The sequence below is a fragment of the Cricetulus griseus genome, chromosome 3, assembly GCF_003668045.3.
Source record: "Cricetulus griseus strain 17A/GY chromosome 3, alternate assembly CriGri-PICRH-1.0, whole genome shotgun sequence".
In the NCBI taxonomy this organism is placed as follows: domain Eukaryota; kingdom Metazoa; phylum Chordata; class Mammalia; order Rodentia; family Cricetidae; genus Cricetulus; species Cricetulus griseus.
Window position 1 is genome coordinate 121,606,917 of NC_048596.1, and position 24,284 is coordinate 121,631,200.

A 24,284-nucleotide genomic window follows, 5' to 3' on the forward strand; every position below is an offset into this window, starting at 1 on the left:
TCAGCTGCTGCCTCGTGATCTTGTGCCCTGCATTGGATGCCAGATGAAGCGTTTATCTAATTATTCTTTATCAATAAAAAACTCGGGAGCCAGATATTGGGGTAAGAACCTGACTGATCAGAGAAGTGACCAGTGACCTCCTCCCCTCTCTCCTTCCTTGATCCAAAAGGACCAAGAATCTAAGTCCCTCCTAAGTACTACTTCCTGTACTTCTCTGCAAGTCCTCAGTCCTCCAAAAATCTCTATGGCTAATTTTGGTCAGCTAGTAGTTCGCTCCACCCTCTGATTTAAAGTCAACTTTATTGGCAGTCTCGGGTGTGTCAGAGTGCAATCAAAATATCCCCCATGCCATCCTGGGCAGCAGCTGTGACAGGGCAGGGCTGGTTTGTGCCTAGTTTCTCTGGTCCAGTCTGTACTGTCCTATTGCTCATCCTGTGGTCTCATGTAAAGAATGATATACCACCAGCCTGGCCCTCAAGTTTCTCACCATTTGCTGGGCTTTTATCAGAGCAGGCAAAATTGGCTCAGCTGAACATCTTCTTTCTTTGGATAGGAGGAGTGTAGGCAAAGCTTGTGATCACAGCTTGAGATGGTCCAGGGCCCACTTCATTCAGGGGCTGGGCATTTCAGGATGACAAAGAAGACAAAGGAGAGAAAGGAGATCTAGCTGTCTGTTTCAGGAAGCTCCCTGATCCCTGCTGGGTGGATGGTTCCCAGGAAGAAGTCTTCTAGGGAAGCCCTGGCTTCTAGACTGTTAACAGCTTTGTGGGGGTAATTACCATATGAAAGCAAGCGAGGGAGCCATAACTTGGATACCCAGGGAGTAGGGATGGCAGAGAGGCTGGGAAAGCAGGGAGCGGGCAACCAACCCTCTACAGGCTGTGCCTGGCCCACATTCCTCTCATGTGGGGCACTCACCACTCCCTCCCAGGTGCCTTCCTGTTGCCACTTGCCACTCTAAGGCCTCAGGGGCACCCTTGGGGTGGCAGGACAGTTGGGACTGAGAGGTAGATTCCAGGTCCTAGGGCTGTACCTGGAACTAGGCTCAGTTCTTCTGTTGTTGCCAGCAAGGAAGTCTTAAGACCAGGCACATCAATCTGCCTTTCTCATCTGCACACACTCTTCCCTGGGTATTTATTCTCTGGGCTTCCTAATGTCCCTTGCCCACCGTGGGCTTAGGTTTCTGCCTGGCTCTGTGAGGCAGTCACACTGGCTTTCTAGGCAGAGCCTTCACTGCAGGTCCCTTACAGAAAGGTACAACTGGCTACCCTTGCCATAGGCAGCCCCTTAGGATGGGGGACCTTCCGACAGCGATGGTCACTTTCACACATCAGGTTTGTGCTGTGGTGGAGGTCCTCTGCACAACGGCTTCCTTGAGGGGTCAGCACACACACAGAATGACCACCCAGGAATCTTGGGGCCCTGGGCTTTGTGACTGTTTTTCTGTCCCATGTTGTGCAACCCTCCCCCCTCCCAGCCCCACCCCAACCTTGATTCCCAGACAATAGTCTGTCTCAAGCACAGAACCAGCTACAGAGGAGGTGAGGAGCTCCATGGGAACTGCTGTTCTGCAGGCTAAGCATGTCCTGCCGGCTGGGGTGGGACAGATGAGCCAAGCTGTGGGGGAGGGGCTGGAGTACGATGACAGCCAAGGGCAGAAAGGGGTCAGTATTCCAATGATATACGGGGGGCGGGGGGTGGGGTGGGGTGGGGGTGGGGTGGGGGGGTGACGGCTATTGCTAAGGTTACAAATGACTGCTAAAAAATGTTTGCACTTCCAAGTTCACAGAGTGGGACTTTGGAGAGCCTGGCAGGTCTTTTATTTTGGTTGTTGGGAATGATGTGGGCAGAGCTGAGATCCCAAGGAGCTTTGCCCATGGCTCTTGTATGACTAAGTGGTACAGTTCTCTAACGTCCAGAGGAACTGGAGGGCCTTTTTGCTGATCCGGTTGCATGGGACTCATAGCAGTAGGAAGCCAGGGCTGTGGAGAGCAAGTGGCCTGGGCTGTGTACATGGACCAACCATGGTCCTACCTGGCACACCTTGAGACAGGACTTGCTCCTTAGCTTTGCAGCAGCTCCTTGGGGTTGAGAGATCTGGCAGAAGTCAACAGAGATGGAGCATGTAAATGGCACAGCAGCTCAAAACCTTACTGTGCTAATTTCATTGAAGTGTGGTTTGGACTTTGACTTAGTGCAGGTGGGTCAGTGACCCAGGGGGTTTGGGACCAGCTCCAGGCTTTGCTGGCTTGCACCCTGCTCCCACCTGCACAGAAACTGTTCTACTGGGAAGATGGCTCCGGTCAGGGTGGGGAGGTGAATACATACTCCTTTATCACAAATACATTATGGCAGAGATGAAGATTTTAAAAGAAATTTATTATTTTTGAAAGGTCTGAGGGGGACTTTACAAGAGTCTGAAGCCAGTAACTACAAAGGATGATAAATAAAATACAAAGCCAGTACGTTGTGGCAAATTTCCAGAAAACACATTGAAAATCTTTACAGTTCAAAACTGTTTCACTTTTATACATAATTACAAATTACTATACAGCGCTTGGGTTTAACCCAACATTTATTTAATAGGGCTTAGTACAGAAATGTCCATACAGCACTTGGAGACGACTTAACAAAAACAGAGGTATAGGTGTATCCTGCCCACCTTGTGTGGAGCCCAGGCCTCAGGAGGAAACCTGAGACAAACCAGCTGGGTAGGTCCATCCCAACAGGAGGCAACCAAGGCAGGGCAGCTGATGCTAGAGGGTCTAAGGCATAGGTTCTGTGCTTCCTGCAGAGGCCCTCTGGGGTCTGTGGCAGTGGCACCTGCCTGGTTTCAAAGCAGGGCACACCTGGAGCAGTGGGGGCCACCCACTTTTACACCTTAGTGAGATGGAGAAGTAACTCAGGACCTATCTGTCAATCTTTTGACAAATTAAATCACGAGCGGAGCGTGCAGGAAAAGGCCTCTGCTGCCACCTCTCCCCCTTTTATGGCAGCATTAGAATACTTTGCATTTCTAAACCTGGCCAGCAGGCAACAGACTCCAAAGCCCTGGTTAACTAGGAATGTTATGCTACAAGAGAGAAAACAAGGAGCCACACTATGCCCTTGGTCTCTGCAGGGATGGCCTGGATCACTGCTTCACCCAAAGGCATCCATGTTAGCTGTCCAGGCATGGAAGCCCACTCTCCAGGGTTGTCTTCTGGGCACAGGTCAGAGTCAAGTCCCATGAGATACAAAAAGCCTTGGCAAGAGAGCCTCAGGGACAGAAGGAAACATTAAAGACTTGTATGGAGAGCGACTCTGGGCAAGCTCTGGCCTGCAGACCAAGGTTCTGTCCTTTCTAAGCCTGTGTACACTAACATCACCCCAAAGAGACATTCATGCTTACTGCTGGTACGAGGCTGTGAAGAAAACCAATGTGGGGGACTAGCAAAGGCAGCCTTAGTGGTGTAACCCTCAGAAGATTCAGTTCGTACCTTTTGAAAAATCAATCTGGGTGAGGGCTTCCCTGCCGGTGACTCTCGTGGGGGTGGGGGCATGCTGGTATGCTTTTATCTCAACCCTCTCCATCTTCTAAGAAAACAGTCAACAGGTTTGATTGTCTCAAAAATGAAGCCAGCTGATGAGAGGTCATTTAAAGTGCACATGTCACCCAGATGGGACGACAACTACTGAGATGATTTTAATTTTTGAGAGAAGAGACACTCTTCTAGGAAGTTCACTGGATTCCACAATGCTGAGGCCAATTTACACCCGTCCCCCAAAGCAGTGTTTTCTTCAGCTTGATGTAGAAACATGATTTCCTAGTATAGGCAATAGGACAGGACACAATCCTGTCCTTAGAAAAGTACCCTTCTCTTTGAGAATCCCACATAAGGCTATGGACTCAGCTATGGCAATCTTCAGGGTCCTAAGCAAGAGCACAAGCAGCAATTCCCAAAGTGCAACAGACTTCTGAGGGGGCCAGATGGTGCGAGCAGGTGAAACAGTTCTTGGCAAATGGCTCTCTTCCTGGAGGAAGTTGGCAGCTTAGGGGAACTCAGGATGGCTTTCTTTTGACCTGAACTTCTTTCAACTGTCACTGACCATTTTTGCGGGGGAGTGTGGGTAGAAGTGAAACTGGTTTTTAAAACAACCGAAGCAAGCAAAACGCAACTGGTTGGCAGTAGAAGACACTTGAGGGCAGGGCTCACTCACCGGGTAGTCAGAGTGACCCTGGAGGACAGTCACTGGCTTCCCTCTGCACAGGGAAGAGAGAGGGCAGGGTTTGGTTTGATTTTCTGTCAAGTCTAGATGGTGGTCAGGCCCTTTTCCTCCTAGCAGACAAGCTCCACTGTGGAAGGGTACAACTTCCCTGAGGAGCTATTCAGAGGCAGGGACAAGGACTGCCAGTCAAACCCTGTGGGGGATCTGAGGCATGGCAGGCTCATGACAGCAGTCTGGACTGGGAGAAGGAAGCAGCTAGCTTCTTACTGTTAAGGTTCTGGAGGGAAGTATATCATAGTTTTAGTAGGAAAAAAATCTGACTTTAAAGAGCCAAATCGGCTTTATAAAAAAAAAGAGGCAAGATAGCCAACAGGCACTTTTAACATCTCCAAAGAAAGATGAACATACACATTCCCTATGAAAAAAACGGGCAGGGGAGGGAAGGGTACAGCTCCCATCTCGACCCTTGGGTTTCCCTTGGGACCTTCATGCACTTGGACACACACTTCATTCTCTGTATGGAAAAGATGGTTCAAACTGCTGGGCCAGTACTGGTTCACTTTCAAAATAAAATAAAACAAAACACAAACACAAAATAAATAAAACAAAATTTAGGCTAAAAAATTTAAATCAGAATTCTTTCAAGTAAACTGAAAGATAAATATCCATATCTGCAAGTCCAGCTTGCAGGTCACCAACAAGCACCAAGTTACAGGTTTGTTTTTGCTCAACTACGTTTGAAGGCCCGTGCTTTGGAGGGCAAAACTAGAACTGAAGGCCATGTGTGAAGCACAGACCTCAGCACGTCCCTCAGAGAGTACCCTGGGGGACAGGTATGTGAGCCGTAGAGGGTACATTACCAATGAACTGTCCTGCACACACGAGCTGGTGAAAGCCTCAAGCACGCATGGAACAACACATGGAGATGGATAGCGAGAAGAGAGACAGGCGGCACTTGACAGCTTCAAGGGTAAGAGCACAACCAAGCAAACTGCATCTGAAAACCGAATGTGAGGAGGCCTTGTGACTCAAGAGAGTGCACCCAGCCACGCTTCAGGGCCAGCTCCCGTCTGTATTGGCGAAACCACCAGCCAGACTTAACTGCTATACCTGGACCTACCTTTCAGTTAGTAATCCTAGAGCAGGGTGTGGAGAGGCCTCAGGGGACAGTCTAGACCAGGGCAGGTGGCTGGGAGCACCCACAGGGTGCCTGCTTTCCCCCAGGGAGTTCAATAACAACTAGAAGGTGTCATACTGGGGACAGTGGTGAAAGAGTCCTGTCTACTTCCTCTGTGCCCAGAGCATTTGGACAGGCGTCTGGGATGTTCCTTCCTGATTAGAATATGAAGTGAGACAGATAGTTCAGCCTAGCACATGGAGATCCAGGTGGTTCAGACTATGTGCTTTCCGTACACATCAGGCCTTGTACTGGCTTCACAAACACTTTGTTGTTCTTCCTCCAATAAAATGAGGAAAACACACGAAGAGGGTGGTGTATGCATAAGGACCGTCTCAAGGGACCCAATCTCAGAGACCACAGGGTGAAATACTGTATACCCACACACCACCAGCCAGCCAGGTGCTTGCTCTTGGCCTAAGCTATGCTGATGTGTAAGGAAGGCTGTGTACACAGATAAAGTCTACACTATCTGCTCTTTGATTCTGGTTGCAGGCTTTCAGACCTCATTTGGAAAACCTCTTTGAGCCTTTAGGGAATCTTGACGTGTCTCAAGCAATTACCTACTTCTGGGGTCACTACTTTCAGTGTAATACCCTGAGTAAGGCCAGGCCCACCCAAGTCCTGGGCAGTCATGGATCACGGCTCAGGTGTCCTTCTTCACCCCGACAAGCAGGTGTCGCTTGCTCTTGTCCAGGACCTGGGATAGCTCAGGACGACTGGACGCTGAGGGGCAGTGGGCGTCCAGTGTAGGAGACTTGTGCACAAGGGGCAGGAGTGCCGCAGCAGCACTGCCGTCAGGTCAGGGTTGGAAGGTGGCTGGCCTGGCAGAGGAGGCGGGTCAACAGAAGATCTCTTCACCCTCTGCTGATACTTCTGAAGCAGGACCATCTGCAACCATGAAATCAAGAGTGAAAATGTGACCCTTTTGATGTCACCTCCTGTCCTGTCAAGTTGCTGTGTTGTGTGTGACAGGTGCCTGGGGTTCTTGCCATGTACCAACTAGAATTTGCAAAGAGATAAACTTTCATCCAGCACTTCTGTTCATGTTTGTAAACGGGCTTAGAAATATAAATCTCTCATACTGAAGCGAGAGTTCAGTGTTAATGTGAAGGCAGACATAGCAAAGGATTCAGGAAAATGTGGACTATAACAGGGAGGCTCTGTGAGCACTGCTAGCGAACCTCTCAGCTCCATTTCCTAACTTCTCCCAGGGAAACGAGTACATGACCTGCCTTACTCATCTAGAGGGTCAACACCCAATCTTGCTACTGTATTGGTCACTAGCAAGACAGTGAGGGCATGGATGACTTCAATTAGGTGAGCAAGTTCCTCAATTGGGAGAACACCTGAGAGATGAAACCTGCACTCCATATAAACAAGGAGGCCCAGTATAAGGTCTTGGACACTCATTGCACAAGCATTCTTTATGAAAAAGATTGTGCATGTTTTTCTGCAGGTATGCATGCACAACAGGTTCATGCATACATTCAGCCCATAGTGGTCAGAAGAGGGCATCGGATCCCCTGAAACTGGAGTTACATGTGGTTGTGAGCTGCTGTGTGGGTGTGGGGACCTGAACCTGAGCTTTCTGCAAGGGCAGTGACTCCAACCTCAGAGCCCCATCTCCAGCCCCTGCACAAGCTTTCTTTTCATGTGTCTCTATGTGCATGGATGCCAGAGGCTTATTAGTAGCATCATCATCATCAGTTTGGAGACAGGGTCTCTCACTGAACCTGGAGTTCACCACTGTGACTACACTAGCTTGTGGGTACAGTCCAGGGATTCTCTTGCCTCTGCCTCCCATCTCTGGGGATAGAATTCAGCTCCTTGTGTTTGAACGGCAAGCCTTTTACCAACTGGGTCATATCTGCAGCCCTTGCAACAAGTGTTCTTAGCAAAAGGGCTTGGTGTGGCTTGGCTTTTGTACATCTGAAATGTTTTTTTCCAGCTCATCACTACCCTCTCTTGTAGGATGCAGACGCCATGGCCACAGGGAGACAGTGTAGTGTGGACAACTCACCACCAGGCTGAGAGCGGCTTCCTTTGCTCTTCTTTTTCTTCTCTTTCTTTTCCTTTGGCTTAGCTAACCCAAAAAGGCGGGTGGAAGTGGAGGTGCTGGGCGGGGCCTGGCTCTGCCCCTCTGGTACTTTCGTCTGGCCTGTTGAACTCAGTATATGAAAAGGCCCCTTATCTTTGTGTGTCCGAGAGATGCTGTTCCTTTTAGGAGACACTGAAAGTTCTGAGTCCAATGACCCTGATTTGGTTATGGAAGGTGCAGATGGCGAGGAGAATTCATCCGGATTGGGCAAGAAGGATGGGACTCGCATCAGCCTGGTATGTTTATTTGAGACCTGCATGTGTTCAAAGAAGGCATTTAAAACTGGAAGCCACCTGCACCTTGGTAGCTACAGTCTAAAGAACTAACTGTAAACAGGATTTTATGTAACTGCTCCTTCCCACGTACTATCTATAAGCATGCTAAAACCATCACGTCCAATTCTCATCTTTGATGAGGCAACTTAGAAAAGAACTCCCACACCCTGAAGAAACAGGCTAGCTGCTCATCTAAAGACTGATTTACACATGAGTGCAGATATCACTTCAGGGTGGAAATTATGGACCTGGCCAGGCTAGAGTGTTAACAGAAGAGCATCATCCCATCTGTGTTCTCTGTAGCCTGGGAACCAACCCTCTCTTGTCAAAATTCTGAGTTTATTGGGATGTGAGTGGATCTACCCTTCCTAGAGAATGCAGCAGAACCACTGGCTGCTCCCTGCTATGTATTTGAGAAGCTCTCCTGGAAAAGGAGTACTGCTGGATGTTGGAGACATCACTTCAGTTTCCTTTCATGGTCCAAGATCAGTTAAATGTCAATATGACAACAGTTTTAAATGACAGGGAGATGTGCGCAATGCCAAGCTATCTCTCTGCCTTCAGCGCCCATGTTCCAGGGCAATCACAGATTATCTCACTACAGTAACATCACACTTCAGCATGCTGAATGAGAGAAAGCCTTCCTGAACAAGCAGCAACTACTGAGAAACAGGAGCACGAAAGACTATCAAACCAAACCAGGCATTATGCCTAGTGCGGTTGTCTGAATATCCCTGCCCAGATATCACCTGTGCACAGGAGATGACCAATTTCTATCGCTTGCTGGGCTCTTCCCTCTGTCACTAACACCCCTCCCCCTCCTCTTAACAGGTTCTTTATCTTGTAGCAGAGTTAATTGCTACGGGCTCCTGACCACTGGCATGTAGGTTCTATGGGCTCCTTTACTTGGTATGCTTCCAATTTGTGGGGATACATGCCCCGTTTATTATGTGCTACAGGACAAGGGCTACTGCTACTCTCTCAGACATGCTGAGGCGACTCTGGCCCAGGCTGGTGGCTGAGAAAAGTGCTTGCGAGCCTGAAGGACCCACTGACTTCTCTGTGCTACAGTCTCAATGTCTCTGCCACCCTCTTCAGTCTCCTCAAGTGAGACCCACTTCCTCCCCTTGTTGAGGTAAAGCAAAGCTTAGTCACCTCTTCACTTCCATGTGGCTCGGATCGTCACTCTCAGTCACTGCCTGGCCTTCGCAGTAGAATGCCCCTTCCTCCCCACCTACTGGCCTGGCACGGGCCCTTAGGTACCTGGCAGAAGTCCTGGTCCATCTGCCTCTGGCTGAGCCGCTCTGTGTCCCGCTTCAGTTGCTCCTGTTCTCTTTCCAGCTGTTTCTGGGCAGCCCGTAGTCTCTCCAGATCACACTGATAAGCGCCCTTCTTCTGTTGGAGCTCCTCGCGGTCCCTCTCCAAGTCCTGCTGTCTACGGCGGACTGTCTCTTCCCTTTCGGCCAGCTTGGCTTCTCGTTCTCTTAGCTCCTGCTCCCGGGCCTCCCACTCACGCTCACGTCTGCGCTTTTCCTCCAGGTGCTGTGCCTGCTGCTTCTGCAGGTTGGCCAGGTCCTGGCGCTGCTTCTCCAGGCTCCGCTGCTTCTCCTGCTCAATCAGAGAGCTGGGGCGGGATGTACTCCTTGTGAGTACCTTCTCTGTCAGCACCAGCTTCTGGTCCTCAATGTAGCTATCTTGTTGTAGCACAACACCCTGTCATGGCATAGAAAAAAATCGTGCAACTCAGGCCCAGGAGAAAAGCCACCTGCAGGGATTCTTCCCTGACCCCACACTGGGACAGAATGAAGTTCCTCTCATGTTTTAAGACTTTGGTCTTTTTTCCTTTCCTATTTTCTTTTTTAAATTTAAATTAGAAACAAGCTTGTTTTACATGTCAATCCCCGTTCCCTCTCCCTCCCCTTCTCTCGTGCCCCCCACTAGCTCCCTATCCCATCCCCTTACTGCTTCCCAGAGAATGTGAGGCCTTCCAAGAATTTGGTCTTATAACAATATGCTTCAGGGCAACTTTGGGCAGTTTTTAAACAGTGTCAAAGATATGGGAACTTAATTTTGTCAAGCCTGGTTACCTATTTTCTATTTAAGCTAAAAAATAATTTCAATTTATTTTGTGTATGCATGCATGCATGTGCAAAGAGAGCATGTGAAGATCAGAGGACAACCTGTGGGAGTCAGTTCTGTCCTTCTACCATGTAGGTCTTGAGGATTGACCTCAGGTTGTCAAGGCAGGCGTGTTTACCTGCTGAGGCATCTCACAGGCTATGGTCATACATTTTCTGGAATTCTTGGTGGTATTTTGGGGTGGGATGAGTGTGTGTGCTGTGCAGGAGGGAGAAGGTAGGAAGCAGACAGGTAAACTCTTCAAGAGGGTAGTCCCTGGGAAGTACCATAGAGTATGACAGAGATACCCTTACAAATACCAGGGAGACATAAGGAAAGGTTTCCTGAGGTGAGGCAGCCTCTGGAGAAGGTCCCACACTACCAAGCACTGCTCAAGCTGCTCTCCAGTTGTGGTCTTGGAAGGACTGCATGCTGCAATGTCTTCATTTTCTTAACCAGAAGCTAATCTTTGGCTTATTTACCAACAAGTAACTTACAAATCCCAAAGACTGAGGTCAACAAAATCTCTGTGCTATGTTCTCCAAACAAGTAAGAACACAGATAAAGATGATACATGTACCTGCAGCATGCTAAGGAGCTCGTGGAGGTGGACGATGCTCTGGACAACCTGCTAGCAAAGGAATAAACATTCATCTCAGTTTTCCTGACTCTCAGCAACATCACATGGCTATAACATCTTCAGAACAAGACATTATATTTTAAAGAAATCTTTTAAAATTGAAAGAACCCAAGAGAGTAAGCAGCCAAGATTAAAGATATATATATATATATCTTTATGTATATATATTCCTGTGCATGCGTGTGTAAACATCTACTAAAAGGTGCTACACAAAGCTTCCACTTTTAAAATTGGTTGATATAAAATTAGTGCATACCTCAAAGTTAAAAAAAGAATGCCCTGAAAATCCATATTATGTTTATGAATAATCAAGGGCAAAGGAAAAATACTGAATTAACTTCTCTAAGAGAACTGTCTTCATTTCTGGAAAACTTTAAGTTAGAAACCTTGGTTCACATATACAATGTAACCCATTTAAATTACAAGTATAAGGGCTAGAGAGACGGCTCAGTGGGTACACTGACCTCTTCTGGTCTCTGCAGACACTGCATGTATTCACAGACATAAGAGGGGGTAAAAAGTACCCATACACATAAAATAAAATTTAAAAAGAAAGAAAGAAAACAAAAAACTTAAAAGAAAATACAAGAGGAAATAACTGAATATTCTAATTCAGAAACAGGACAGAAGAACAAATTAGCTAACCATATAAAACATTAAAAAGCATCTAGGGACTAGAAGTACAGCTCAACGGTTGAGGCTCTGGGTTCAAATCCACAGAGCACAAATCAAGAAATGCTATTTGAAATATCAAGCCAACACAATGCCAACTTAAAGATGGTAGTGTTCAATGCTGGTGAAAGTAAAATGAGGATGGACACACCCTGCTACACACTAGCTCCTTCCACACAGTAAAACGGTGAGGAAAAGAGTCATGTAGTAAGTGCAATACACACACACACACACACCATACACACACACACACACACACAAAAAAATACAAGAGGGATTAGCCATTAGAAAGATCTAACTCTAGGACCCAACAGAAGTTGTTTGTGTTCAGCAGCAGGCACTGTGTTCCTGTGTCTTGGCAAGATGCCTCTGATTGATGCATTGAGAGACCTCTGGAAGATCACACACATGATCTTGTGATGGATGAGAAAAGGGCAGACACAGACACTTCCAGTGATAGTTCATGCTTAAATTCAGATGATTTATATTACTAGTCTTTACATTTCTCTTTTTATATACTTGAACCAAGCTTAGTTCTGGAGTCCATCCTTAGTGCTCATACCGAGTCTTAACAGAAGGTGCAGATGCCTGCAGACTGCAGCTGTGCAGTTACAGTGTGAAAGCCAGGCACATTATTTCCCACCAGACTTTCTCACTAAGTACAGGGGACCTTGCCAAATGGAAATAATCAGCTGACAGCTCATTTCAAGAGACAGATACAGAGAGCATCAGCCTACAGGGCCCAGGCCTTGGCTGTATCTGGGAGAGTCCCTCAGCAAACTCCTTTGCCAACAGACATAAAACAACATCCTCTGGATTTTTTGAGGGGGAATGGGGAGGAGGAAGTAGTTTAAAATTTCAAAACAAAACTCCCAGGGGGTTAACATAATAAATGCACCGAGGAAAAATGAAATGCAAGAAACAGCCTTGAGAAACACCCTAAAAATGCATGGGTTCAAGTGTGCAGGACACACAAAAGCAAGGCTCAGCAAGAGCACTTGTCTGGGAGACAGCAGTGACCCTGAAACTGATCCCAACAGGCCTCAGGGGTGGGGCTCAGTGACAGGGAGGGAAGGGAGCAACACACAGCCCATCCCAGGGTCTGATTCCCTATTGGGAGGACATCAGGCTCCTTTGCAGGAAAGGGAGGGTACAAAGAGCCAAACTCAGTAAACATAAGAAGTTATTAAGGAGAATTTGTCACAAGTTTAATTCCCATACTCTAGACTTGTGGCTACTGGGATCCTTTACACTCCAGGAAAAGCTGCTACAAATTCTACAAAGTGGGCCCAGAATGAAGGCACCAATAGGCGCTCCCCAGTTCTTGTACAGACAAAGCTATGTAGCTGTGGTGGCCTGTGCCTTTAATCTTAGCACTCAGAAGGCAGAGGCAAGAGGATCTCTGTAAATTCGAGGCCAGCCTGGTCTCCAAAGTGAGTTCCAGGACAGTCAGGGCTACACAGAAAAACTCTGTGTTGAAAAATAAAACAAAATGAGACAGTGAGGGAGGGAAGGAGGAGAAGAGAGACACAGAGAGACGGGGGCGGGGGGGGGGGGCGCGGGGGAGGGTCTTCATCCATAGCATACAACACTTAAGCCAAGGAAATGTACAGCTATACTCTTTGGTTATAAAATATTAAAGCCACAGATACTTGTAATAGCAAAACAAGAATATTCTTAAATATCCTAGAACTATCTAGGAATCCTTACCTCACTGTTTCTTTTAAGCATAAATACCAGGTTAGCATTTCCACCCTATAAAATATCAACAAAATTGCATTAAAAAATGAAAATCTTGATGAAGAGACTATACTCAATGCATTTCTAAGTTATATTGTATTTCTGGTTTTCCTTTCTTTCTATTATACATCTCCCTGGAAAGTGTGAAGAGAAGAAGTTGAACTAGTTTTTACTAAAAAAACCCATAGAGCAGGATCAGGAGGGTGGTTGGTGGTGGGATACACCAAGCAGGATGTTTAATGAAACTGCCCTTTGAGGGCACAGCAGAACTGGGTCTGTAAAGAGGACTCTAAGCCAGGGGCCCAAAGCACCAACGATACAGGCCTCTCGACTGTGTGGTTTGCTCTCAGAACGTGCTTCCCCAAGAAAAGAAATTTCATTATGAGTGGAAAGCTGATTCCTGAGCCAGATCACGGAATGATACTTCAAAATGGTAATGAAGTCCACGTAGGTGCCAAGAGGTTCACAGATATGAGTGTTTTTCTAGAAAATCTTACCTTTTTCAGACCACTATCCGACTCTGTTCTCCTAAGATCTTGGCCTTCATCACCCTCTTCTTTCTCACCTCCTAAACAAAATGAAAACAATATAGATAGCTTAGGGTTATTAATAGTTCTGAATTTTATTAATACACAAAATAAAAATAGGCCAAGAAGCCATTCAGTGGCACTTGGCCACTAGTCACAGCTTCATTAACGGAGAAGCAAGAAAATGAAACCCAAACAGAACAAAACAAAACTGAAACACAGCTTAGCATCCCTTGTTTGATGCGTGGGACCAGAAGAATTTGAGCTTCAGATTTTCTGATACATGTAATAATAAGATGTTTGGAAGATGGGACTCTTGTTCAGACACAGAATTATTGAATGTCTCCCAGACACTTTTGCCCACACCTGGAGATGATGGTATATAATGTTTTGGGCATGCTTGCGTTTTCAGGGCAACTTTTCAAGTGTGGAGTTTGCAGTGTGACATGTCAGGAAGTTTTGAACTATGGAGCAGAAGTTTTGAACTATGAACTATGGAAAAACTATCAGTTTTTCACATTAGAGATGCTCAAGGCCTCTAGCTGTATTAGCTCAGCCAAATAACAGAAAAAAAGCTGATTGTCTCCAATGAACATGATTCTCACAGGAATTCTTGAGTGCTTGAGACTCTCATGAAGACATTTATTTATTGATGAAGGGACAGAGGAGACGGAGCTACCAAAATCCAGGTTACTGTGAGCTGCAAAGGAATAATGGATCACCTTTGGAAGCATTCATCTGATGACAGTCAAATCCTCCAAAGGTCTCTGCTCTCCGGGGCAAGGAAATGGGGCCAGCCATGACTTCCTGCTCGACAGGGCTGCTGATGGACGGTCCAAGTGTGCCACCAAGGCTTCCACTCACCAAACCCTGGAGGATTTCCACTGGAAAAAAAGCAAACAAAACACTCAGGTGGATGTCTACCTTTCATTAAGAGGAAAAAAATGTCATGGCAACATGTGATATGTACAGATTGGATCAGAAAATCCCAAAGAATAGGTAAATTTTCATGCTTAGAGGATCTTGAATCACTTCAAATTTTACTTGGGCTCTACTAGAAATGTAGAGGTGAATTTCACCCTTACTTTCATAGGCCCAAAAATCTGTAAGGAAACAAGCAGAGTAATCATCTGGGAGGGGTATGGTTTCTAGAATTAGAGACAAGGCAGCAGAAAGGTCCCTAGAAAAGTAGCCAGTTTGAGAACAGCAATTAAATCTATTAGGAGCAGGTGGGCGCCAGGGGCCAGAACAGCCTAAGCATCTGGATCTTCAAATCTAACATTAACTGTTAACTGGAAATCTTCTCTAGGGCAGGGCCTGTAGGGAAGACACTGAAGTGAGAGGAAAGAACGGGAGAGGAACAGAGGAGAGAGAAAAAGAAGAAGGTCCAGATGGGATCAGAGGCAGAAACAAAATCTCTTAAGAAACATCAAATTTTTAATAAACCACAAGAATAGAAAAAATATAATTTAAAAAGTTATTTTCTATGTTCAGTTTCTTTTCTTTTCTTTTTTTTTTAAAGAAAGAACCAGGCACACATTGAACTCATAGAGTTCTGCCTCTGCTTACTGAATGCTGGGATTAAAGGAGTCTGCTACAAAACCCAGCAAGAAACTTTATTTGAAAGTAAAAATTTCATGAAAAAAAAAATGAACAAGTAAAAAAATACAGAGCACAGCAGAAAGATGTTTCCATTAAACAAAGAAGATAAACACACTGTGGAAATGATGTAGAAACACAAAAGAATTTAAGTCAAAATTAGAAAAAACAAAAGTTGGCTCAGGAGACCAAGGCTATAAGAGGCAGGTTGAGGCCAGCGTGGTCTCCAAAACAAAGCCTTAGCTTAATAAACTAGAAAAGTAGAACAAGTGAAACTCAGAACAGACAGGAAAAACAATCACAGAAAGTAAAATGGAACTTACATTTAAGAGCAATGTGACCCACAGAAGATGCTTAGGCAAAGGATTATTAAAAGTGACATAAATATTTGACCCTAGGCAAGATATGGCAACTGGCTGGAAGAAGAAAACCAAAGTCAGAGAACAGAGAAAATACAAAGGATTGTAATTCAAGAATATTTTTCTGAAATCAGAAATATTTCTAACCATGTTATTAAACAGTGAGCTCCACAACAACCAACCATAAGGCAATCTCTGTAAAAATATTTGGAGTTAAAAAACATCCTTTGGAAACCTAGGCAAAGAACATGTAACTTATATGGAGAAATCAAATTGATACTACCCTCTAAGAATGATGGTAAAGGATTCGACAAGAGAATAACACATTCAGATAAGAAAACGTGAATCAAAGGTTTCATGTCCAGAAGATATTTTCAAATAGAAAGAGCACAAATCGATAAAGATGTTAGAAATGTGATTCTGATGGGCTCTGAGGACACTGACCTAAGGATGGGTTCTCCAAGCATGGGCTTAATGAGTCAGGCTAGGGGCAGAGTGCATGTGAGTGGCTACAGACTAGATGTGTAGATACAGTCAACTGCTTACAAAGGAATGGAGGATGGAGACAGCCTTGTATGAGAAACTGTACTGGTAGGAATAGCAGTATTATTCTTATATGAGTACCAGTGTTAAAGCAGATTAAGACATTAATATAGGATATTCTTTAATGTATTTTTAATTGAAAACATCATTCTCTCTCTCTCTCTCTCTCTCTCTCTCTCTCTCTTCTCTCTCTGTGTGTGTGTGTGTGTGTGTGTGTGTGTGAGTATGCACGTGCACACGTGCACACATGCGGTGGCCCATACATGTGGGAGAGGGGAGGCATGAGTGCAGAGGTCAGGGGATAACCTGCAGGACTTGGTTCTTTATTTTCATTATATGGAATCAAACTCAGGTCATCAGGCTTTGCAACAGGTGCTTTTACCTAAACTACTGACCCAGTAGAGGATATTCTATTCCATAATGTATCCTTGAGAAGGAATACCCATATGTGGAGAGGACACAGACATGAGTAAGTGATTAGGTTATAAAAAAAGGAAATCTGTAATCCATAATTTGATTAGCTACACTCAAGGTAATTTATTAAAGCCCCTCTCTAGCTCTGCCCACTGAAAAGAACAACATAGTAATGACTAAACTCCCCAGTACATAACTAATGACCTTAAAGTACTTTTTCACTAAAGGAGACCAGAACTCTCAAAGGGATGAATGGATCAGCAAACAACCAAGAATAGCTTAACTCCAGAAAGAAAGCTCTATACTGTGGCCATGCCACAGATTTAGAAGCCACAGGAACACTAGGGTCAAGCGGGGAGGGGAGCACACTGAGCGTTACATGAAGTTGAGAACTGCTCAGCAATCTAGTATTGGTTCAGTACCCAGCTCATTTTGGTGATGGGTATTGAACACAAGGCCCCTCGTGCATGCAGAGTTCTATCTTTGAGCTACGATTGCAGCCTCATAATAATGTGTGCAAAACAGTGCAAGTCCTATCAGAGGATTAACACAGACGAGTTTATTGAAAACTGGCACATAAAGGAAGAGGACCCTCCCCTGTAGGATTCATCCTTCTATTCACCTGTTCCTACATCACAGAAAAAGAACTAACTCGGGCCAGATGCTTCCCGATGAAAGCATTCAACACCACAGGAGTACATCTTTTGAATCCATCAAGTCTGAGAAATTCAGCTTCTGAAGCCAGCTGTGATCGACAGACCCAGAGACAGGGTACCATATGGAAAAGTCCAACCAGCGGTTCCAAAAGCTCAACTAATTCAAAGATCAACTGCACAGCAGGGATGGGGAGAAAATGCCTCCATAAGATTGGGCAGTGGGCAAGCTGTAAGTAGTACCCCTTCATGGCCTCCGTATTATTAGCTCCTTGTAGGGAGACACCGTAACCACGCCTCCTAAGGGCTGGCTACAGGTGTGCCTGACCACGCCCATCAGGGTGTGGTCATGGTGATGTCAGGGTGACATGGTAGAGGTTTTAAGGGACAGACAAGGCACATGGTAGTTCTTTTTCCTTGCTGCTTTGGCATGCTCTAGCTTCCTGTTGGTTGGCAACTTGGGGAGCCTGGGACCGCAATGAAGGTCCCAAAGATCAAACTCAAGATCATTAGGCATGGCTCCATGGTGAATGCCTTTACCTGCTGTCCCAGGCTCCCCAATTTGCCTTCTTACCTTCATATGCATATCATGGGATGCGTATGCCCACACACATGCATGTACACAGTAAATACACTAATGTAACTTTAAAAATTAAAAAGAAGGGGGAAGTACTTAAGTGATTATTGATACAGGTTAGGGCAGCTGCTCCTGTTAGGAGGAAGTTAAGTGTGTTGGGAAATGCAAAGGCTTTCAGGGTGTTTGCCATGTTGATTTCTTAGCTTGGGTAGTGACTGTTAGGGATGTTTACCTGACAATTTAACTACAGTAATACTGGGAAGTTTTTTATATTGGTGTTTTGTTTTACAGTAACAGCAGGCACTGGTATGGGACATAAGTGTGCAACTCTCTCTGGGACAGGATAGAGAGGGGCCAGTGCTGTGTGTAAATTACCTTCACTTATTGCACTTTTCATCAGTGGTCCTCCTTTGAGAGCTTCCTCTGTGTTGGAGCGGAAGAGGACTCTCGGGCTGTGCAATGGCGAGCAATCCTCGGGCAAGGGAGTGCTGCACTCGGTCATGTCCCGGAAAATCATCTCTTTCTCTTCCAGCAAGAGGAGGATCTGCTGGTCCTTCTGTTGAAGTTGTTCTGCAGGCAAATGGAGAAAACACCTGACTTTACTTGTCTGCAGCTGGGGATCACAAGATGACTGAGAGATGAGCACCACCTAGTGGTGGTTATGGACAGGCCCAAGACAGGAAATGGCTCCCATCCTGAACACAGACAGGATCAAGCTCCTGTACTCTCAAACTGCCCTGGGTTCTTTCTGCAAACACCAGGATTTTGGACACAACTCTATCCTATCACTACATTCAGTTGACTAGTTTTTGTCTGTTTCTTTAAGTTTGTTCTTTGACGACATGTATAAAGTTTATTACCCTAATTCCTTTTATACCCTTAGTATCCAATTCCAAGTAGTTTTCCGACATTCGTGATTTTGTTGTTTTATTTTTTTGAGACACAGTCAGTTTAACCAGGTTCATCTGCATGTCCATGAGCTTGACTATCCACTGGAGGTGAATGAGTTCCTCAATGGAGACTTAAGACCTCACTGCGCTTCCTCCCAAATCCACCAGCAGCAGGGAGTGGGTAGAGACCCTACCAATCCCCAATTGACTCTTGATGGGTCCACTGCAGGCAGCCATAGCTGCTGTAAAGTCCTGACCCTAGCCACTGTGCCATGCCCAGAAGACAGCTTTCACAGACTTTCTTCCTCTCCTTATGCTCTTGCATTCTTTCCCCTTCTTCCACCATGTTCCCAGAGCCTCAGAGGTTTGGTATACATGTCTTGCTTAGGGCTGAGCACTCAATTGTCACTAACTTATTCTCAGCATCTTCAACAGCTTTGCAGTCACCTCTGCTCTTTGCAGACAGGCTTCTCTGATTGAGGCTGGAAGTAGCACTTTGATTGATAACCTCATTTCTTCAATTGTCTACTTTCCCACTCATTTCTTGCTAACCTATCCTAAGCATCTCAAGTGGTCCATTTCCAGTGGCACCTCTACTTCCTCAAGCCATTCTCCTAAAAGGGTCCAAAACTTGAAAAAAAAATACATCAAAAGTATAGCATTCCAGCTGGCCGGTGGTGGTGCACACCTGTAATCCCAGTACTTGGGAGGCAGAGGCAGTTGTATCTCTGTGAGTTCCAGACCAGCCTGGTCTATAAGAACTAGTTCCAAGGATAGGCTTCAAAGCTACACAGAGAAATCCTGTCTCAAAAAACCAACCAACCAACCATCCATCCAACCAACGAACCAACCAACCAATAAATGTATAGTATTCCCAGGGCTGCAGAGATAGCTCAGTGGTTAAGAGTACTGGCTGCTCTTCTAGAGGACCCAGGTTCAATTCCCAGCACCCACATGGCATCTCACAACTCCTTTTCCAGGGGATCCAATACCCTCACACAGACATATAAGCAGGCAAAACACCAATGCACATAAAATAAAATTTATACTTATATAGTGTATATATAGTATAACTACACACAAATATCACACACACACACACACACACACACACACACACACACACACACACACACACACACACACACACACACAATCCCTTGTTTCCTTTTCAAAAAGACTTGCCAGCTTTTGGCTCCTGTCACTTAGTCCTGACCCTGTAGACCTGCCACTATAGGCAAACAAATCAAGTTCTTTTTCACATAACTACCCTTAAGAAGCAAGATAATTTTTTTTAGATGTAATTTATGCAACTACTTCTATGAGCCTTAGAGGCAAGATGAACAGATCCCACATATTTTATATGGTCCGCCAGACCAATCTATGGCTTGTCACCCATTTATATACATACCCTTTAAGTGTGAGCATCCAAACAAGCCTGGTACCCAGTAGTACATCTAGCCGACTACACAACAAATGTTAAAGAAGATTTTATCCCTGTTACCCTGATCATAGGCTACTAAGTTTACACACACACACACACACACACACACACACACACACACACACACACACAGAGTTTGCTATAATGCAGGTGTAAACTTAGCCATCTTTTTCTCCTCTCCTCTCCTTCAGTGTAACAGAATTGTGTCACTTTGTAGTTCTCAGGAGTAACTAAGCTCTACAGGTACTGTATTCACTTACTCTGGGCCTTATTGCTACTCAAAACAATTTTCAGAAAATTCAACTAGTATCGAGTGAAGACAAGAAGACTCCCAGGCTCTAGTGTTTAATAAGAGGGAGTATAGTTCCAACACTCTAGAGCTGAGGCAGGAGGATCCAGAATTCAAGGCCAGCCAGGATTACAGAGCAAGATTTTATTTAACAACAAATAGAAAAAGAAACAAGAAAAGGATAGGGATAAGAAATTCTGGCTCAGTCCTTAAGCACACACACACTTGGCCTGGGATGTCTTGGCCTTTGAGGGATTCAAGTATTCTATTTACACAATGGGAGGCAGAGACTACACGAAGCAGTGGGAACTCATTAAGTAGTGCTGCAAGCACAGTAAGCCCCCTTTCCCTGAGCCATCTCACACTTCATCTGTGAATATAACAACAGAGAAGGCCAGGGACCGCAAAGAGTAGAACAGACTAAGTGGAGAATATCTTTTTCATTTTAACATTAGACATGACTATGGAATACGGCAAATTCTCTATGACAAGGTATAAACAAAGTCATCATTGTCCAAGAACAAACACCAAGATCAGACAATCTATATTCCCTAGTGTTATGCTATTGTTTATTAATATTTATATATATTATATTTACATTGTTTATTTTTATTTGTATAGGGACTGCATGTATGTCTGTATCACGTGCATGCCCAGTGCCTAGAGGCCAGAAGAGGGCACCATCTCCTGAAACAGGAGCTACAGACGGTCCTGAATCGAACCCTGTTCCTCTGGAAGAGCAGTCAGTGTTCTTAAATGCTGAGCTATCTTTCCAGCCCCACTAAACTATTCTTATTGCCGTTCTCTCTTGGAAACTATTTGTTTTTGTAGTTGAGCTGACTGAGACAGCTCAAGGCTCATGAAAAGACTGGCCATCTGCAACTGCAGATGATAAAGATCTCAGACCATTTCCAACATTTTACCTTTTAACTCCCGAGCTTTCATGTCCAACAATTTCTTTTCTTCTTCATTCTCACTAGGAATCCCTTCATCTTCATCTCTGTTCCTAACATAACCAAAATAAAGCAAGATGAAACAAACAAACGAAATGCCTAAGATGTCAGTTATGTGGTCACTGCCCTGTGTACGTCATACAGAGGTACTAGGCAGGCCCTGGTGTCTCACTTACAGGGAGTTGATTGTATCCTGAATGATATGAATCCAGCTATTCCGCTCCTCTCTGGAGCTGGCATGGACCTCCACCATCTCTGGATCGTTCACCCCCATACTGATGAGGAACAGACCTTTTTCTTCATGTGCCACTTCTCTTACAATCAGCTTCTTTAAGGAGATCACAGTTGACTTATGGTCCTGGACAGAGGAAAGAGGCAAACATAAGACATGTATGCAGTACACTCACTCTAGAAGACAACTCTAACCTAAGATAAGCTCAGACAGCTTTAAATGCATATGGCTTCAAAGCAAAAAGAAAATCAATTTAACACCCTCCCTGCACCAAAACAACAACAACAACAACAACAAAAACCCTCAGCTTTCAGATAAGCATTTCATCAAATTTGAACAAGCGATTTCCACACTGGAGATTAACAGATCATGACCATTAAAATTCTATCTATGTTTTCTGCATGATGAATCTGGGAGATACATTCCAGAAGTGGATTTCTATTGTGATCAAATCAGCAAGTGTTCAGGGCATTCAGAGTGATTATGAAAGAACATAAAAAATAATTTTGCAGTGGGAAGGAATAACAACAAAAAAACCACAAGGGTATGTAAGAAATCATTCCAAGGAATCTTTTGTGAGTCAGATGGTTTTCAGAGGGCAGATAAGCCACAGATATACGACAGATTAATGCTGACTGGTTGGACTTTATACCCAGCCTAGCTGGTATGAATATGACTTATTTCAAACAGAACAGAGTAACAGTTCAGCTTACCAAGGATGCAAATACGTATTTCTGGTCTTTTTCTTGAAGGAAAACTAAAATGTCAGTGAGGAGAACCGCTTGAACCTCTGCAAATAGAGGTGGGAAAGAGAAGGAGAGAAGTTGTTTATAAAATCGGTTCAGCAATGCATAGCAACTGTGTCTGAGATCACACCCGCCCCCTGCAACAGTTTTGTAATTCTGCAAGATTCAGAGCTGGTCACTCCAGCCCTAACCCTAACCCCTGAATTCTATCATTTTATAAATCTTCAGATACTGTTTTCAGCAACAAGTATAATAATAGTATTAAATATACTGAAACCCCAGATTTCTCACTTAGAAACAAGAGGACAAAATATAGATCCCAGATTAAAAATGGACAATAATATAAATTCCTTTATGATGTTGGCACATGGAGAAACAAGTAATTCACACCTTGTAAATCAATGTGTCATTTTTAGCTTCACCTTCCTGGGGTGTTTTGAGGGACATTAGGTTACCCACAGAACAGAGGATTCAAACATATACAAAGTTACTGGCAAAGCAAATAATTGCCTTTTATCCTAGAGGCATTTTAGGCACATCCCCATAAGCCTCACCTCAAAAATGTTAAGTGATCAGTCCTGAAAAGATATATCCAGTGCGTGTGTCACCTTTTGTGTCTTCCAGAGTTGACTTTGGCTATTTTCCTCTATTACTCTATCTACCTTATTTTTTTGTTTTTTTTCTTTACCTTTCAAGGTTTATTTATTTATGTATACAGTGTTCTGCCTGCATGTATGTCTGCACTCCAGAAGAGGGCACCGGATCTCATGATAGATGGTTGTGAGCCACCATGTGGTTGCTAGGAATTGAACTCAGGACCGCTGGAAGAGCAGCCAGTGCTCTTAAGCACTGAGCCACCTCTCCTGTCCCTCTTCACCTTGTTTTTAAATGTTTTAATGGGGCCTGCCATTTTTTGGCTGGACTGACTGGTCAGTGAGCTTTGGGGATCCTCCAGTCTCTATTTGCTGCCCATCTCACCTAGGTTATAGCGAGTATCACTGTATCTGGCTCTTGTGTTAGTTCTGGAGATCTGAATTCAGGTCTACACACACAGACACACACAGACACACAGACACACAGACACACACACACACACACAGAGAGAGAGAGAGAGAGAGAGAGAGAGAGAGAGAGAGAGGAGAGAGAGAGAGAGAGAGAGAGAGAGAGAGAGAGAGAGAGCGCCACCCAAAAGCTGACTACCCTACTAAGCCATTACTCTGTATGATAAAGTTTTAAGTATAAAATACTTTTAAGAATGAAGATGAATTTCAACCAGTGTTGGATAGGAAGCAACCTTTACCAACATACGCCATGAAATATTCTTCAGCTGCCCCCTTACGCCTTCCAGTGTTGGAGACCAAACCCTGGGTTCTATGCACGCTAGGTAAGCACTCCACCTGAGCCGCACTCACAGCCCAAGGTGTTTGTAGTCTCTCCCAATTTCTCATTATATTCATGAGAAACAGCAGCCAGAAAAGTGCCCAGAAGGGACGTTATAGCAGAGACCTTCTCCATACCCCACAGTGAACATTGCATAAAACAGGGTTTTGTAGTACACACCTGTAATCCCAGCACTTGGGGGAGTTAAAGGTGACCCTCAGCTGAGTTTGTGACTAGCCTAGGATATCTGAGATTCTTTTACCTGCTACCCATCAAAAACAGGACAGAGGCATTTTAAAGCAAAAGATTAAGGCAAGACCACCCTACCCCACCCCACCCCATCCCAGATAGCTTTAACTGTCAACCTGACATAGCCTAGAGCCATTTATGAAGAAAGCCTCCATTGAAGAACTGCCTAGATCAAAGAGGCCCATGGCCATGACTGTGGGGGAATGTTTTGATTATTAACTGCTGTAGGAGGCTTCAGCCCACTGTGGGTGATACCATTTTCTGGGAAGGTGATCCTGGGCTATGTAACAAAGCTAGCTAAGCAGGAGCCCATGAGCAGAACAGTGAATCAGCACCCAACGTTTCTTTGTGGTTCTTTGCTCCTCTCCTGATATACTTCAAGGATGGGCTGTGACCTGGAAGTGTAAGCCAAATATACTCTTACCTCCTCACTGCTGCTTTTAGTCAGAGTGTTTTAAATCACGGTAACATAAAGGAAACTAGAACATTTGAACAGA

The 24,284-nt window shown here is 44.9% G+C and overlaps 1 protein-coding gene across 10 annotated transcripts in view; it reads right to left on the reverse strand.

Annotated features, from left to right (window-relative positions):
• Positions 1-2,358: 2,358 nt before the first annotated feature.
• Akap13 (A-kinase anchoring protein 13) overlaps positions 2,359-24,284 on the reverse strand; it is a 285,104-nt gene continuing 263,178 nt past the window's right edge. For 8 of the 10 annotated variants that reach the window (XM_027408158.2, XM_027408162.2, XM_027408164.2 and 5 more), the window contains 11 exons: positions 22,126-22,202; positions 21,357-21,538; positions 21,151-21,233; positions 17,980-18,174; positions 14,182-14,343; positions 13,430-13,500; positions 12,903-12,947; positions 10,461-10,511; positions 9,026-9,475; positions 7,410-7,740; positions 2,359-6,277 (listed from right to left, as the gene is read on the reverse strand). In XM_027408158.2, coding sequence (XP_027263959.1) covers positions 6,228-6,277; positions 7,410-7,740; positions 9,026-9,475; positions 10,461-10,511; positions 12,903-12,947; positions 13,430-13,500; positions 14,182-14,343; positions 17,980-18,174; positions 21,151-21,233; positions 21,357-21,538; positions 22,126-22,202 — 1,697 coding nt within the window. In that variant the 3' untranslated portion in view covers positions 2,359-6,227. The remainder of the gene's footprint in view (positions 6,278-7,409; positions 7,741-9,025; positions 9,476-10,460; positions 10,512-12,902; positions 12,948-13,429; positions 13,501-14,181; positions 14,344-17,979; positions 18,175-21,150; positions 21,234-21,356; positions 21,539-22,125; positions 22,203-24,284) is intronic. The other 2 variants (XM_027408159.2, XM_035442446.1) reach the window with 2 other exon arrangements.